We start from the raw sequence: 18,163 nt of genomic DNA, 5'->3' as shown, positions 1-18,163 counted from the left end.
GATTTCTGGTTACCAGACACAGGGAGTAGAGGTTGGGAGAATTGGATGAAATGGTCAAAATATACAAACTTTCAGTTATAAGGTAAATAAGGTAAATAAGTACTGGGTAAATAAGTACATAAGTACAACATGATGACTATAGTTAACACTGCTGTATGGAAACTTGTTAAGAAAGTAGATCCTGAGTTCCCATCACAAGGAAAAAACCTTTTTTTCTTTTTTTTTTGTATGTATATGAAATGATAGATGTTAACCTAACATATTGTGGTAATCATTTCACACTATATGAAACTTAAGTTATTATGCAGTACATCTTAAACTCATATAGTGCTGTGGGTCAATTATATCTCAATAAAACTGAGGGAAAAGACTTGAAAAATTTAAATAAATTTTTCAATTCAAACACCTTTTAATTAGTGACCATTAGTGGGTTACCTAAAGTCAAAAATAACATGCTAAAGAAGAAAGATATTTCTTGGCTAGAAATGTAAGAAAAATAAACCATCCATTAGTTTATTAATTAATCTTCCACATTGCAAACAATAGTAGGAATCCAACCTGGTATATGCACATTGGCCAAAGAGGAGAGGCAGTCGTGCCCAGGAAAAAATTCATGAATCAGAGCACTCAGGTGTTTATGAAGGGCCAAAACCATCTGTTAAGTTAATTAAGGCCATGACTGAATTATAGGCATGTAGGAAGCATGTGCTGAGCCAGGATCCCCTTTAAGAAGGAAAATTTTCGTGCAGAATCTACACATATTATTAACAGGCTATCTTATTTTTAAAACATAAATGATTAGTGCTGAGATAAATATCTCATATTTTTAAAAATACTACAAAAGTACAAAATGGAGAAGCTATGGCTCAGTGTTCATATGGAAAAGGCTAAAGAGTTTAAATGATTAAAAGCTTAATCTAAAATAATGCAATCCTTGACTGTATTAGTAGAAACATCATATGCAGACACAGCAGGTTAACAGTTTTCATCAATTATTATACCACATCTAGAACACTAAACTCAGACCTTAATATGTCATTTTCATTGAAAAAAAGCAACGAAGATTCTTTCCAGAAGAGAAGCATACCAGATGGAGGAGGGTTTTGAAAGCAGGTCAGGTAAGAAATTCAACAAATATGTACTAGATGCCTACGACATGCCAGATACTGTTCTAGGGACCAGGAACTGGGTGCTGGACAAGCCAGACAAGGCTCCTCCTTTCATCAAGCTAAAACAAGGGTAGGGGAAGACAGCTGAAGAACTGGAAAGACACTGGACTGAATGTTGACTATTTACTAACCATGTGATGATATGTCTTTCATTTAACAGTACTTGTGCCTCAGTTTCCTTAGCTGTAAAAACAGAGGAAACAAAGTGCATACCTACACACACTTTTGAAGAACCCTTAGCAGTACAGTATAACTTTATTCAAATATCTGCAGTGCTGTCTTTGTGTGTGCGTGTGTGTGTGTGTATGGAGCTTGTTTTCTTTATTTGATCTCCTGTGCCGCTTCTTTTTTTTTTTTTGATTGGAGTATAGTTGCTTTACAATACTGTGTTAGTTTATACTGTACAGCAAAGTGAATCAGCTATACATATACATATATCCCCTTTTTTTTGGAGTTCCTTCTCATTTAGGTGACCACAGAGCACTGAGTAGAGTTCCCTGTGCTATACGGTAGGTTCTCATTAGTTACCTATTTTATACACAGTATCGATAGTGTATATATGTCAATCCCAACCTCCCAATTAATCCCACCCCCCCTGCAGTGCTGTCTTATGGAAGAATCAGAAGGGTTCTCTAGAGCTCCAAAAAAAGAGAGAGGATTATGATAGGTGGGAGTGATAGGGACATGAGTTGATCTTGGTTGGAGAAAAATTTTTAAATACTTGGCTCTTTACAGAAAGAAATTTATCCAAATCCAAAATACAAAGTAGTTGTAAAGCCTAGAAACACATATTATTTTAACTTGACACAATGAAATCTTTGATTAATTCTGCAGCACACTGAAAGCTAAGGTTTATCAGAGCCACAAATTATCTGAGGCAATGCAAATAAGAACAACCCACTGAACATATCCTATCATACAGTGGCTCTCAACTGGGGGCAATTTTGTTCCCCAGGGAATATCTGAAAAATGTCTGTAGACATTTTTGTTTTTCATGACTGGCTGGGGGGCAAGAGATGCTGCTGGTGTCTAGTCGGTAGACGCTAAGGATGCTGTTAAACATCCCACAATGCACAGGACAGTCCCCTACAACAAAGAATTAACCATGCCAAAATGTCAGTAGTGCCAAAGTTGGAAAACCCTGATGTGAAGTATCTCTAAACCATTCATTATGTATATTTGACTGTTTCCAGACTTTATGGGCACTGTACTTGGCTCTTCATTAGAAGTTTTCAAGCAAAACCTACAAGACTGGCATCTCTGTGACTGTTCAGCTCATCATGCTTCCCCGGCATTAACAATGTGCTTGGCAGCTAGCGGAAATTTGATACTTCCTATATGTGTTGTCAGACTGTTCACTCACCAGGCTTAAGAGAGATAAGATTCACCTTAAGGATCATCCAAATTGAAGCATTTTCTTATCCTAAAAAATTATTTCATAGTAGATTTGATGATTATTTTCCCTGATAAGAGTATCAGCCAGAGCTTGGATGGGAGGGGAGTTTGGGGGAGAATGGATACATGTATATGTATGGCTGAGTTGTTTTGTTGTACACCTGAAACTATCACAACATTGTCAATCAGCTATACTCCCATATAAAATAAAAAGTAAAAAAAAAAAAGAGTATCAGCCAGGAAGCTGTCCCTTGGCCATTATGTACAAATACATATACATATAAAATTTCACGGACTTCCCTGGTGGCACAGTAGTTAAGAATCCACCTGCTGGGCTTCCTGGTGGCACAGTGGTTAAGAATCTGTCTGCCAATGCAGGGGACATAGGTTCAAGCCCTGGCCCGGGAAGATCCCACATGCTGTGGAGCAACTAAGCCCATGTGCCACAACTACTAAGCCTGAATTCTAGAGCCCGCAAGCCACAACTACTGAGCCCACGTGCCATAACTACTGAAGCCTGCGCACCTAGAGCCCATGCTCTGCAACGAGAAGCCACTGCAATGAGAAGCACGCCCACTGCAACGAAGAGTAGCCCCCACTCACCACAACTAGAGAAAGCCCGCACACAGCAACGAAGACCCAACACAGCCAAAAATTAATTAATTAATTAATTTAAAAAAAAGAATCCGCCTGCCAATGCAGGGGACACGTGTTCAGTCCCTGGTCCAGGAAGATCCCACATGCCGCGGAGCAACTAAGCCCGCGAGCCACAACTACTGAGCCCACGCGCCTAGAGCCCGTGCTCCACAACAGGAGAAGCCACCGCAAAGAGAAGCCCGCACACCAAAACAAAGAGTAGCCCCCACACCACAATGAAGGGTAGCCCCCACTCTCCACAACTAGAGAAAGCCCGTGCACAGCAACGAAGACCTAACACAACCAATAAATAAATTAATTGATTAAATTAAATTAAATTAAAAAGTCAAAATTCTAACTTCCCAGAGGATATTTGGAATGAATAAATAGGTCAGTAAATAATTTTTAAAGTTTATTTTAAGTCATTTTCTAAAACTTTTCAAAAATGAATGTCAAGTTAATAACATTTAAGTAGCTATTATTTATGTTTATCTCCAATTGATTTATACTTGGATTGAAATTTTCATTTTTTTAAAAAATTAAGTACTTGGCATTACAAAAACTAAAGATAACTTTGCATTTTATTTAATAAAACATGACTGCCATGCTCTTTTGGCTATAATTTTTTGGGCTAAATAATCCCAAAATATATGGTGTAGCAAACTTCTCTATTTGAACATCTAAGATAAACAATCCTCAGAAACAATGGCTGACAACTGGATCAGAGTGAACTAGAACTGTATAAAACCAAAATATTTTACTGACTGAGGGAACTTGGAAAAAGAGATGTATGCCAGGAAGAAAGCTGTTTAAATTATCTTTTAAGTGTGAAGTGGCTAATTTACTATTAAAACCAATAGGTGAAAACATGCCACATGCCACATTTTCATGTGAAATGACATGATGTGACTATAATGGTAACTATACACAGAAAAGTCAAAGAAACCAAGGACTTTTCTGAGGTAGTTACAATGGTCATACATACAGCCACTGCCCACTGCCATGCAAAACAGTGACTGGTTGGCATCTGACCATGTGAGCGACAGTAGCCAAAAAGAATAGAAAATAAGAAGCAGGAGACAAAGCACTACCAATCGATGTCAAGAGTTGCCATGTATAATACTCCGGCTATACATGAATACCAAGAAATGACTTCTACCATCTTCTAATTGTCTTTTTAAATTGGTTCTATTTGAGTTTCCAAATTAAGAGTATTAATCTGTGAGAATGCTTATTTGAAAATATCTACTTTTATTAAGTTTAAACAGAGTCAAACTTTAATATCAAAGTGCCTATCATTTTTAATGTTCAAAGCATGTTTAATGAAATATGAAATATTTTTATTTTAAATATAAACTTTAAATTTTATTTGTAATTTCCTGTGTGCAATATTCAGCATCCAATGGGCAAAACTGTGCATTAGTAGGAACATTCACTCTAACCCAGGAGTCAGCTTCCCTTACTCACCCCCAAAAGATGAGGAGCTAATCAAAATATTTTGATTCATAAGGAAAGATTAAAGGAAAGAGAAACTAAAAAAAGAAAGAAAAAGTGACATTCATTAAGATTTTAACAGCATTTTGTTAGAAAATATCTCTAAGAAAAGTAAGTTAAACTCACTGAAATAGTGGAAAACATACATCATTAACTAGTATTGCAACAATATTGCAGTATTCAACATACCACAATACTTACTGAAAAGAAAGGTCTCATTTGATTTTCTAAAAAAATCAAAACAGCAAGAATGGGATAAAGGCACTGAAAACGCAACTGCAAGAAGGTGGAATTCAAAATTCACGATTAATCTTACCGGTGCCATTCGTATCGCTGGGTGCGCTCCACAACCCTGGACTGCTTTATGAAGTGTTTCACCAAACATATTTCGAAGTTCAACTGAGTGACAATATACGGCATCAATCTTAGGCCACCAATCCAATGCAGACTGGAGAAAAACAGAGACCATAAGAAAGGAAAAGTCCAAATTTGCATGAGTTATATGCTCTGGTAATCACTGTAGTTTTATGGTTTATCACTTTGTGAGAAATTTCCTAAGACCGTGCAAACACACACTATGATTTCCAAAGTCTTCAAGTAATGTCTTTAATTCAAACACCAAACCATACATCTATTTTAAAATATCATAATGAACATGAAACAAATCACTCACTACGTAAGCGTGAGCATTTGAGACTGTCTTTTCTCACTGATAATTTAGTGAATCTGAAAAACAAAGTTTTTAGAGGGCTAATTCTGTAGGCAATCTTTTTCTTTTTTATAAGTTTAATGTTTTACACATTTCAGAAACATATGCATATATAGTATATATTTCCCAAGGCAAGAATTCTATTATCAGTTTTAAAAGAGATTAGTGGTTCAACACAGTGTTGAAGGAATATGTGATAAACCATTACTTATATGCCTACAGACAAACAATAATTACAACATGAAATTAGTAAATGAGATAAAGCTATTAGTAAACCTATAATCTTAAATTGATATGCAATGATGGCACAATACATGAGAAGACTAACGATCACCACAAAGACAAAATGATCATAGCTAAATATTTTTTTAAGTAATTATTTTATGTAAATATTTTTCTACAGTTTAACCTGTTTATTTAGCTTTGATTCTAGTTTTTAATGCCTATTTTATTTGAAAGTGTATCTTTTACTTTTAAATGAATTAATTACTATATTATGGAAAATGACAATTATGAAAATCACTAAAACTATTAAGTTTGTCTATCAGTGAATACAAAAATGACTGGATGAATTTTCACTATATAGAGAGAGTATGCAAGGAATAGGATGACTTAAAATACAGGCTTCCAATTTATAAAACTCCTGCTATAAGAAATACCTGAAAGAACAATTTGAAACACTAGATAAGGGGATGTGATAGCTTCACATCCTATGCCCAAGTTCCTTCTACTTTGAAACTAAGCTAATTAAATTCTCAACATTTAATTTTTTTAGCCATAACTCTCAGAATATTTACAGTAGCATCAGGTTATATTACCTAAACCCCAAATTTTGGATTACAAACTCTATTTACTGTATAGTATACTATAAAACCAATTTATAAAATACAAGCAATACTGAACTCCATTTATGAAAAAACTCCTAAGTTATGAGGGAAGAAATACTTTTATTTGGATAGTATGATTGTTTCTATTTTTCTCTCAAACTCTTAATTTACTTCCTAACAAATGATCAAGTTTTATTAGTTTCGTTATATAATGAATTCTTTAAATGTTAGTCAATCTGGTCACCTGACTTGCACAGAGCAATCAATACACCTTGATTTCCATATATCTACTAATTTATACAGCTTGTGTTAATCAGCTTAAAGTAACAAAGACTGAATAATCACAAAATGCTTTGAGGTAAGAGTCCTCACTCTACTGACCCTATAATATCTTGTCAGAAACTGCTGAACTAAAGACATATGCATCCCATGTAACATCCTATCCAAACTACTATGTCATTTTGACAGCTGCTGAAATTGTATCATGGTACCAGGTATACCCTATTAAATAACTTGATTTTAACTTAAGATTTAGTCATTTTCAAAATTTCTATTTTTCATAATATATAAAATCATTCATTTTAAAGTAAAATTTAAAGATACACTTTCAAATAAAATAGGCACTAAAACCTAGACATTATGTAGTTGGTAAAAATTTTAGTTTTCCAAGCAGTTATTAAATGTGTCCTTTCTGAAACCAGTCAACTAAGGTAGACTTATTCTTTTTTGTCCTTGAAAATTCTAAGTTCATTGCCAAACAAATGGCAATACTTTCATAATATAAGCAAACCATGTGGCAATTCTTCAAGATTATTTCAATAAATTTCACATGCCTTGGAAATAATTTCTTCAACCAAACCCACTCAATAGAATGAGATCATCTCATTCTCAATATGTGAACTATCCATAAGTAAACTACACTCAACTGCCATAAGGAAAAAACAATACTAAGTACTATACCAGCTATAGCATGTTCCACTGATGGGAGAGATATTTGGTTCATATATGTATATATTATTTCTTTAACTGCCCAATTATAACAACATATCTAATCTAACCTAAAGGAAGTGTATAAAGATTAAGCACATAACACAGATCTTTTAACTACAATTCATATCTTATGGCATTCCGTAATAAAAAAGGTGATGGTACTAAACGTACCATTTTAGAAACTGATAAAAGCTTAAATTATAATCAAATTCAAATAGTGACTGGATTTTCAGATTTCTTAAGAAGAAACAGTGGACTCTTTTAGACCTAAACACAATACTTATGAACTGAACATGACTATGTTTCACGAAAGCAAAACAAAACTGCAAACATCATTACTACTTCTATATACACCCTCAAAACCACATCATTTATCTAATTTGAGAATGTGGTAATTTTAAAAAATCTGTGAGCTGGCTGAAAAAGCAAGAAAGAAGAAAACTTATGAGGTGTATTGAACCAAGAATCATTTAAAAGGAAATCTCTTTTTTTTTTTTTTTTTTTTGGGCGGTACGTGGGCCTCTCACCGCTGTGGCCTCTCCCATCGTGGAGCACAGGCTCCGGACGCGCAGGCTCAGCAGCCATGGCCCACGGGCCCAGCTGCTCCGCGGCATGTGGGATCCTCCCGGACCGGGGCATGAACCTGCCTCCCCTGCATCAGCAGGCAGACTCTCAACCACTGCGCCACCAGGGAAGCCCAAAAGGAAATCTTATACTACAAATAAATTTAAGATTAGGAGTCCAAATATCTAAGAAAAATTTTATGTGATTTCAAGACAGAATATTTCCATAATATCTACATTAAGTGAGATTCTATAACAGTCAATTCCATAAATTAGCATATTTACTTTATACACAGTCCTTTTCAATCAGAAATTACTTCAGATTCAATATCTCTTAGCCTCAAACCAAAGGAAAGAAAAACCCTAACAAGAAACAATTTATCAAACAATCTATTGTAATAAAGTATCATTATCTAAGGTCCAACTATAAAAGATATTTTATAGACTCAAATTTATGTTCCTTTTCAAGCTAATCATTAAAAGGTTACTAACACTTAATATTTTAAAAGTTAGTCAATATAGGTTTTTCTTTATAAAAATAGATTTCGTATTTATGTGGCCTCTGATACAGACACACTCCACCTTCACACATGCAGTACTCATTAGAGTACAGAAGGATGCACAACCACTTCACCATATACATTGAGGCATGCATGAAGTACCACTCCAGGCATGCTTTAAACCCACAAAGGAGCAGCTCAGCCACTTACAGCAGTGCCAAGTCCATGCTTGAAAGTGCTCTATATATTCAATTGTAGACAAAAATATTTCACAATTAAAGTAACTAGCCACAGAGTATCAAAAAAGTATACACTTGGGTTTATTAAATACAAGCTTTAAGCATTTATGTAAACCATCCACTCTAATAAACAGAATGTTTTTAGTATTATAAACCAAAGGAGAAAAAAGTAATAGTATTTTATTTCTGAATTACACATAAACATGAAGGGTAAAAGTCATTGTTTTTAAATTAATGGCCTTGAAAGTAAACAAGGGTACAATGTCTTAGCTCATTACACTGGCAAAAGCAAAATAAAAATTTTTCTAAGTTTTTAATACAAACATACCTTATCTGCAATATCAGATTCATTAAAATTTCCCTTTCGCAAAAAACTGTAGTTAATATTACTTCTACCTACAACTGATCCTCAACTGAGAGAGGAATCATTCCCTTAGGCATTTTTAGTTATTCATAGTGTCTGGGGGCAGAGATGGGAGAGGAGGGAAGTGGCAAAAAAGGTATTTAATGAAATGAGGACCAGGGATGCTCAATGTCCTACAATGCACAAGGCAGTCCTGCATTGTAAAGACTGTCCTGACCAAAAATGCTACTTGCACCCCACTGAGAAAAACCAAATGTGTCACTACATAGTTTTATTAATAGTTATTATTCCTCTGCAGGAATGGATAAAAGAAAATGTGGAAGAATTTGATATAGTTCAATACATCCAAGGTAAATGAAGGTGAGAAGGATATTTTTAACTCACTAGAGACACTCTTTTAAAATGAAATTTGATTATAAAGAGGACAAATATACCCAAGTTATCAATGATTAAAGTCCTTTTTAAGGGAGGAAAACAGGAAAAAGTTGAACAATTTACACTTACGTGTGAATATCTAAAAATGGATAAAAGTGGAGCTATGGTAAATAACACTTGAAAACCTTCAAAATATGATCAGAAGAACAGAATTTTTTAAATCCATGGTCCAAATCTAATACGGTTACTATCTTTCTACTTGATGTACTCACATCAGAGTCGAAGGTTTCACAAGTACCTTTTAATAAGTTTGCTTATTTTGTCTGATATGCTTTTATATCATGTAAACACCTCTAAGTGTTAATGTTTCACTTGTTTAAGGAAGACTAAAAAGTGCAATCAAATATGGTCTCACCATTTTTTTAATATACATAATGCGCTACAACATAAATACTACTACTTTTAACTTAAACAGTAAGGTGACAAGTAAGAACGTATCAAATGCTGGGAAAGGGCTAAGAGTATTAAAATAATATGTGAAGAGCTTTGGGATGAAAATGTTAAATTATATTTTCAGTGGCATTGTTCTCAAGGGCTTCTGATCCAAATATCTTTTAAGTTTAATCTTTCCAAAGGATCCCACTAACTCCGTCTTCCTCAATAAGGGCCCTGAGGTCAAGATTAAATATGAAAAATACAATTGTATATCAGTTATTAGATAGAATCATGTGTGAGAAATCTTCCTATATCATACATCTAAATTCAAAATCTTTTGTAAACCAAAAACGTCTTTCTTAAAAAGAAATAAAAAAGGAGTAAAGAAAAAAAAATTTTAAGTAATTTAGCAATACCTTTTGGACTTACATTGGTGATGATTCGATGGAGTGAATTTACCAGCACATAGTGAAATGTAGAAGGGGAATTCTGAGCCAGACAGATCTACAGAGGAAAGAAAAAAAATGATTATTACTTTTATGAGAAAAATATATAGTAATATATATGAGGACAAAAGGAACAACAAAAAGAAAGTTTTTTTTAAAATAGAATAAATTTTTAAGGTCTTTAAATTAACTTTAACATATAATAATGAGCAATACTGATAAAGGTGTAATCTATTCATTTTTCTACTCTTTTCACATTTAAAAGGATCAACAGCATCAGTAAACACAATTGGATCAAAACCAATGCTCTCACCTTAAAGTGTTGGTTGTTGTGAGGGCTTATACGAAAGCAAGAAACAAGGCAGTCAATCATTAGATCCACATCTGCAGGCTGACTGCCTCTTGAGAATGGTTTACTTGGATTAAAAAGCAGGTTCTATGAAAATCCCAATAGAAAACAAAAGCCTTTAAACAGTCATGCAGTATTTTTTCTACTAGTATTTAATAATAACACATCATCCACACAGATGGCAGTAACATTTAGTTCCCAGACAAAGCACTAATAGTGTGGTTCATCAGTCTGACAAAATTCAAAATTCTTACTATACCATATATGGTTCCTTTCAGGCCCAAATTTCTACATTATTTTAAACACAAGTCTGAATATTTATGCTAATTTAAGAAAACGGGTTCATTCTGTGTTTTCTTCATATTCTAAGCCACCTTATGTAGCCAGAGGAACAGTAACAAAAGCAGGTCCTAAGAACTTAATAAAAGAAGACTCAGAACTTCTGTGTTGCAATGATCTTTGACAGTGATCTAGTATACTATTTATACTACAAGTTTATTCTTCATTTAACGTTTTTTAAGTTTGTATAAGAGAAACAATACGCATGTTACCTTAAGATCAACCACCATGGACTGAACTAGTAAGAAGATGACAGAGTTATCTTCCCAATTGATGTAAGTACTTGCTTTACACAGTTTAACACAGGCAATTGCAGCGCTTTCAGTCAGCTGCCTGCTTCCTCCGTGGCCGGCAAGTGCTTTTCGTAGACTGTCCAGAAACAACTTCTACAAAATTCAAATACAGCAATTAGATAATATGTGCAGTTTCTTAGATTTCAGACTTACTTAATAAAGTAGGAAATTAGCCTCTAAAAATTATACTCTAGAAACATATAATTGATATTTGTGGTTTTAAATTTCATAATTTAAGTAGCTGTCATTTAAATGTTTCTTGAATACAAAAAAAGGAACCTGTTCTTCCCTTTCTTTGTTGAATTATTAAAGGAACATGAGAAAACATCCTTCCCAAACAATGCAGTTGACTTCCCAACCCTGAATTTAGCTGATCAAATTCTTTTTTTTCTCTCTTTTTTATATTATCTTTCATTTCTAAATATTATAGTTTCTTGGTTAATGTCTATCTCAAATTGTTCCATCTTTATCTAAAACTCCAGGCTATATTCAAGCTTCAGCCTTCTAACTAAGGATATATCTAAGGCTGTTCTAGTGCTCTAAATTCCATTCCTCATAGAAAGTTATGCATTCTTGTGATCTCAAGCCCTCTCTACAGCTCATTAACAAATTTCTCCCTTTGGCCTTACTCCTAACTGAAAATAATACATCTATACTTACACACCTTCTCAAATATAACCTGCCAAAAGCTAAACTCACGCAACAACAGCAGAATATACATTCTTCTCAAACACACAAGCAACAATTTCCAGGATGGACCATATGTTAGGCCACAAGTCTTAATAAATTTAAAGAGATTAAAATAATATATATAATCTTTCTGATCACAATGAAATGAAACTAGAAATCAACAGCAGAAGGAAAACTGGAAAATTCACAAATGTGTAAAAATTAAACAACAACCTTGGTCAAAGAAAAAAACCACAAGGAAAATTAGAAAATATCTTGAGACAAATCAAAGTAAAAATACAACACACCAAAAATTAAAGAAAACAGTGCTAAGTGGAAATTTTATAGCTGGAAACTCTTACATTAAAAAAGAAGAAAGTTCTCAAATCAATATGAAATAGAGAATAGAAAAACAGGGGAAAAAATCAACAAAATCAAAAGTTGGCTCTTTGCAAAGGTCAAGAAATTTACAAACCTTTAGCTAAATTAAGAAAAAAAGAAGACTCAAATTACTAAAGATCAGAATTGAAAATGAGGACATTACTGTTTTTACAGAAATAAAGATTATTACACTATGAAAAATTATACACCAACAAACAGGATAATCCAAATGGGCAAATTCCTAGAAACACACAATCTACCAAAACTGGCTCATTAAGAAACAGAAAATCTAAATAGAACTATAACTAGCAAGGAGATGAAATCAGTAATAAAAAACCTCCCTACAAAGAAAAAGCCCAGGATCAGACGGCTTCACTGGTGAATACTCTATCAAGTATTTAAAGAAGAATTAACACCAGTCCTTCTCAAACACTTCCGGAAAATTAAAGGAGAAGGAACACTTCCTAACTCATCCCATGAGGCTAGCAATACTCTAATATGAAGGCCAGACAAAAACACTGCAAGAAAACTATGGACAAATCTCCCTTAAGAATATCTATGAAAGAATCCTCAACATGAATTAGCAAACCAAATCCAGCAGTATAGTAAAAGGATTATATACTATGACCAAGTGGGATTTATTCCTAGAGGACATGAATGGTTCAACAACAAAATCAATCAACGTAATACATCACATAAATAAAATGACGGGAAAAAAATCATCACCATTGATGCAGAAAAAGCATTTGGCAAAATTCAACACCCTCCAACGACAGAAACACTGAATAAGCTTCCTCAACATGATAAAAGCTATATATGAACAACCCATAGCGAACATCATACTTAATGGTGAACAACTGAAAGCTATTGGTCTAATATTAGGAACAAGATATGGACGCCTGCTTTTGCCACTTCTATTAAACATACTAGTGGAAGTTCTACGCAGAGCAATTAGAAAAAGAAAAGGAAATGAGAAAAGAAAAAGAAATAAAAGTCATCCAAACTGGAAAGGAAGAAGTTATCTCTGTTCTCAGATGACATGATCTATATGTAGAAAACCTTGAAGATAACACACAAACACACAAAAAGCCTGTTAGAGCTAATAAACAAATTCAGCAAAGTTGTAGGATACAAAATCAACACACAAAAGTCAACTGCATTTCTATACACCAGCAATGAACAATTTAAAAAGGAAATTAAGAAAACAATTCCACTTATGAAAGCATCAAAAAGAATAAAATACTTAGGAATTAACCAAAGAGATGAAAGACTTGCACAATGAAAGCTATAAAACAGTGCTGAAAGAAATCAAAGAAGATATAAATGGAAGCACATCCCCTGTTCAAGGATGGGAAACTTAACACTGTTAAGATGGCAATACTATCCAAAGCACTCTACAGATTCAATGTAGTCCTTATCAAAACCCCAATAGTGTTTTTTGCAGAAACAGAAAAACCCATCCAAAAATTCATATGGTATTTCAAAGGAAGCCAAAAAGCCAAAACAATCTTGAAAAAGAAGAACAAAGTTGGAAGACTCAAACTTCCTGATTTCAAAACTTACTACAAAGCTACAGTAATCAAAACTCTGTGATACTGGTATAAAGACAGACATATAGACCACTGGAATAGAAGAGAAAGTGCAGAAAGATATCCTCAAATATATGATCAAATTCAGTGGAGAAAGTACAGTTTTTTTCAACAAAGAGAGCTGGAAAAACTGGATGTCCACAGGCAAAAGAATGAAGTCAGAACCTTCCCTTACTCTATATACAAAAATGAACTCAAAATGGATCAAAGATCTAAACAACTAAAGCTATAAAATCCTGTAAGAGAATATACAAGATAATCTTTACAACACCGAATTTGGCAATGATTTCTTGATATGATACCAGAAAAAGCACAAGCAACAAAAAATAAACTGGACTTCATCAAAATTAAAAAGCTTTTGTGTATCAAAGGACATTATTGAGGTGAAATGACAATCCACAGAATGAAAGAAAATATTTGCAAATCATATATCTGAAAAGGGATTAATATCCGCAATATTTAAAGAACTCCTACAACTCAACAACACAAAACACTGTGAGTGTACTCAACACCACTGAACTGTACACTTAAAAAGTGTTAAAAGGGTAAATTTTTTGCTACTTCACCACAACATAAATAAGTAAATAAAAATTTAAAATTAGCTAAACTCATATTTCCTCTGAACCAACTCCCACTTTGGACTTCCTTTTGATCAGTCTCAAACACTATTCTGCATATCTCACCTCTAACCCTAATCTTTAGACTTCTCCTAATTGTCTAAAGAATAAAGTTTAAATCCAAACTGGCTCACAATGTCTTCCAGATTACTCACATCTGCTCTTCATCTTCACTTCTTGTAACTGCCTGTGTGAACCTTTCACTCTCTAGCTAACTTTTCTGAACATACCTTCAACATTTTTATATCCATTTTCTTGATTACCCTGGCTTGAACAACACTCACTTTCTTTCTCTAATCTAAATTCCTTTCTTGTTTCAGGTTCAACTAAGGTTCCATACCTCTTCCATAAAACCTTCCTAACTATCCTAGCTTCATCTGAATCCTTACAGCACATATAGCCTGTATTATTATCCTAGTAAACAGGTACTCTTGATAAATAACTTTTTATCCATAAAGGAATAACGGGGACTTCCCTGGTGGCGCAGTGGTTAAGAATCCGCCTGCCAATGCAGGGAACATGGGTTCGATCCCTGGTCTGGGAAGATCTCACATGCCGCGGAGCAACTAAACCTGTGAGCCACAACTACTGAGCCCACGTGCGCCTAGAGCCAGTGCTCCGCAACAAGAGAAGCCACCGCAATGAGAACCCCACGCGCCACGATGAAGAGCAGCCCCGACTCGCTGCAACTAGAGAAAGCCCGCACGCAGCAACAAAGACCCAACACAGCCAAATATATATTTTATTTATTTATTTATTTTGAAAAGAAATAACTGGGAATTCTAGGGAGACAGCAGTCTTAAGCCATCCTTGACTGCTGATCTCTCCTCTAGCTCCTTTATTCCTTGGTTCCCATGTTCACCTCTTGTTCCTGGAGATATAGCCATATTTCTCAGCCTCTCTTGCAGTTAAATGTGGCTATATGACTGAGTGCAACTAATGAAATGTGAATGAAAGAGATGCATGCTATTTAAATGTGAATGAAAGAGATGCATGCATTTAAAGAGATGCATGCTGACCCACAAAAATCCTCAGCATGCTTTTTTTCTATGTTATATTTTTCCCTCTGGCTCGCTGAATGGAAACAACTCCCACAGAAGCCATGTATGGAAAATGGCAGTCGTTGCTGGCCAAGGTCCTAAGAAACCACAAAGAGGAGGACTGTCCTGCAGAGCTACTCAGTTCGGCTGCTCAATACTATTTCATTAAGTATAATAAAGTTCTATTTGGTTGAGCCGTTATACTACCTACCCTAATACAGTAAGATAGTAATACAACTAAAAATAATAATAAAATTTAGAAACTGAAAAATACAACTGCTTTCCATACACAGTCTGCAGTCTAGGATTGGTGTAAATGAAAGCCTGATCCGATCTGTTTAGGGTTCTATTTGTTTGTTGTTTGTTGCCTTGCTTGCTTTATAATAAAGCACTATGCATGATTACCAAAGCCTGGAAGGAGTTCTGCCACACTGCCAAAGTCAATTGGCTACCTGTGGGAGCCCAGCCAGCTAAACCAAGCATTTCTCACAGCATACTATCTCAAGCCACCTACAGGGTAGTTCTAAGAGTAGTATTAAAGATTTGCATTAAATTCTGTGTCCTACTAAAATTATACACATTCTACTCTGATGACCATGAAACACCTTTTTAAACAAATATGTACCACAATTAATTTTTTTAATCACGAAAAACTAACAATTTAGAAACTATAAAACATTCCTCTAAGTCAAATATGGCATCATTAAGTAACAGAAATTAGAAATTGATAATTACTAAAATTGAGGAAACTTCATCTGAAAACCAAGACTGCTGCTAAAAAGTAAAATCCAAAGCCTTCCAGATACTTCTACAGTTTTTTAAAAAATTGCAAATAGATGAACTAAACCATTACCTCAGAAAATAAATGTTAGAAAATATAAAGTCAAAATGCCAGGTTTTGGGCTTCCCTGGTGGCGCAGTGGTTAAGAATCCGCCTGCCAATGCAGGGGACATGGATTTGAGCCCTGGTCCAGGAAGATCCCACATGCCACGGAACAACTAAGCCCACGTGCCACAACTACTGAAGCCCGCACACCTAGAGCCCATGCTTCGCAACAAGAGAAGCCACTGCAATGAGAAGCTTGCACATCACAACGAAGAGTAGCCCCCGCTCACCGCAACTAGAGAAGGCCCACGCACGGCAACAACGACCCGATGCAGCCAAAAAAAAAAAAAGCCAGGTTTTAAAGACCAATAGAATAGACAAACCCTAGTAAACATGAATAAGGAAACATGAGACATATTAGAAATGAGGAAAGAGTTATAAACATGGATATTGAGGAAAATAATTAGAAGAGAATATATAAATATTATAAATAAACATTGTGTCTATATATTTCTATATTATAAATAAAATATGTAGATATAGATATACATAACTCCTTGCTGATAAAATTGAAAAATATATTTCCTAGCAAAGAATAAACTGTCAAAAGTAATCTTAAAGGAGACAAAACTTCCTCAAAAAATTAAAAATAGAATTTACATACAATCCAACCATAGCACTTCTGTGTATATATACAAAAGAATTGAAAGCAGAGTCTCAAAGAGATATCTGTATACCCATGTTCACAGCAGTATTATTTGTAATAGCTAAAAGGTGGAAGCAACCCAAAAGTCCAGGGACAAATGAAATTGGATAGACAAAATATAGTATATACATTCAATGGAATATCACTCAGCCTTAAAGAAAGGAAATTCTGACACATGTTACAAGGTGGATGAACCTTGAGGACATTATGCTAAGTGAAATAAGACAGCCACAAAAAGACAAACACTCTATATTTCCACTTATATGAGGTATCTAAAGTAGTCAAATTCATTGAGACAGAAAGTAGAATGGTGGCTGTTAGGGGCTAGCAGGAGGGGAATATGGGGAGTTATTGTTTCATAACAAAATGAACAATGGTTATTAAACTTTAGTGTGCACAACAATCGCTTAGAGGGTTTGCTGAAAACAGGTTGCTAGCTGTACCCCACCCCTAGAGCTTCTGTTTCAGCAGACCTAGAGTGGGGATCTAACAATTTGCATTTCTAACAAGTTTCCAGGTGATGCTGACACTGCTGCTCTTAAGACCACACTCTGAGAAGCACTGAACTAGATCTTGATCCCAATCTCTCTGTCTCATAAAAATTTTAAAAAGTAGACTAGAAGGATATATACCAACCCTTGACAGTGGCTGTTCCCAGGGAAAAAGGAAAGAAAATGGAATTAGTGGAATCAAAGGGGACTTGAGCTTTATCTGGAATTAAAAGAGAATTTATGCAACTGTTATTTGTTCAATTTTTAAAATCATATGTAAATAGAAAAAAGATAAGCAATATATCATAATGTTAATATGAGTACGGGTCATTGTTATATTCGTTGTACACTTCAATTATTTCTGCCAAAAAAGATAATACAGTCAAAAGAAATGATGGTCTGGAAAAAATATTTACAACCAACTGAAAATAATGGATTACTGCTCCTAATAAACAAAAAGTCCCATTAAGCTCTACCCACCACCAGTCCCTCCCATCAGGAAACTTACACAAGCCTCTGAGAAAGCCTCATCCACCAGAGGGCAGACAGCAAAAGGAAGAAGAACTACAGTCTGACAGCCTGTGGAACAAAAACCACATTCACAGAAGGACAAGATGAAAAGGCAGAGGGCTAGGTACCAGATGAAGGAACAAGATAAAACCACAGAAAAACAGCTAAATGAAGTCGAGATAGGCAACCTTCCAGAAAAAGAATTCAGAAT

At 34.6% G+C, this 18,163-nt stretch overlaps 1 protein-coding gene across 3 annotated transcripts in view; it reads right to left on the bottom strand.

Moving 5' to 3' along the window:
* NF1 (neurofibromin 1) overlaps positions 1-18,163 on the bottom strand; it is a 250,631-nt gene that overhangs the window by 154,802 nt on the left and 77,666 nt on the right. For all 3 annotated transcript variants that reach the window (XM_060134147.1, XM_060134148.1, XM_060134149.1), the window contains exons 9-12: positions 11,043-11,216; positions 10,456-10,578; positions 10,126-10,200; positions 5,011-5,142 (exon numbers count right to left, since the gene is read on the bottom strand). In XM_060134147.1, the coding sequence (XP_059990130.1) occupies positions 5,011-5,142; positions 10,126-10,200; positions 10,456-10,578; positions 11,043-11,216 (504 nt within the window). The remainder of the gene's footprint in view (positions 1-5,010; positions 5,143-10,125; positions 10,201-10,455; positions 10,579-11,042; positions 11,217-18,163) is intronic.

The sequence above is a fragment of the Lagenorhynchus albirostris genome, chromosome 20 (genome assembly GCF_949774975.1).
Source record: "Lagenorhynchus albirostris chromosome 20, mLagAlb1.1, whole genome shotgun sequence".
Classification (NCBI taxonomy): domain Eukaryota; kingdom Metazoa; phylum Chordata; class Mammalia; order Artiodactyla; family Delphinidae; genus Lagenorhynchus; species Lagenorhynchus albirostris.
Note: the sequence above shows the minus strand (reverse complement) of the source record. Positions and strands in the feature narration are given on the sequence as shown.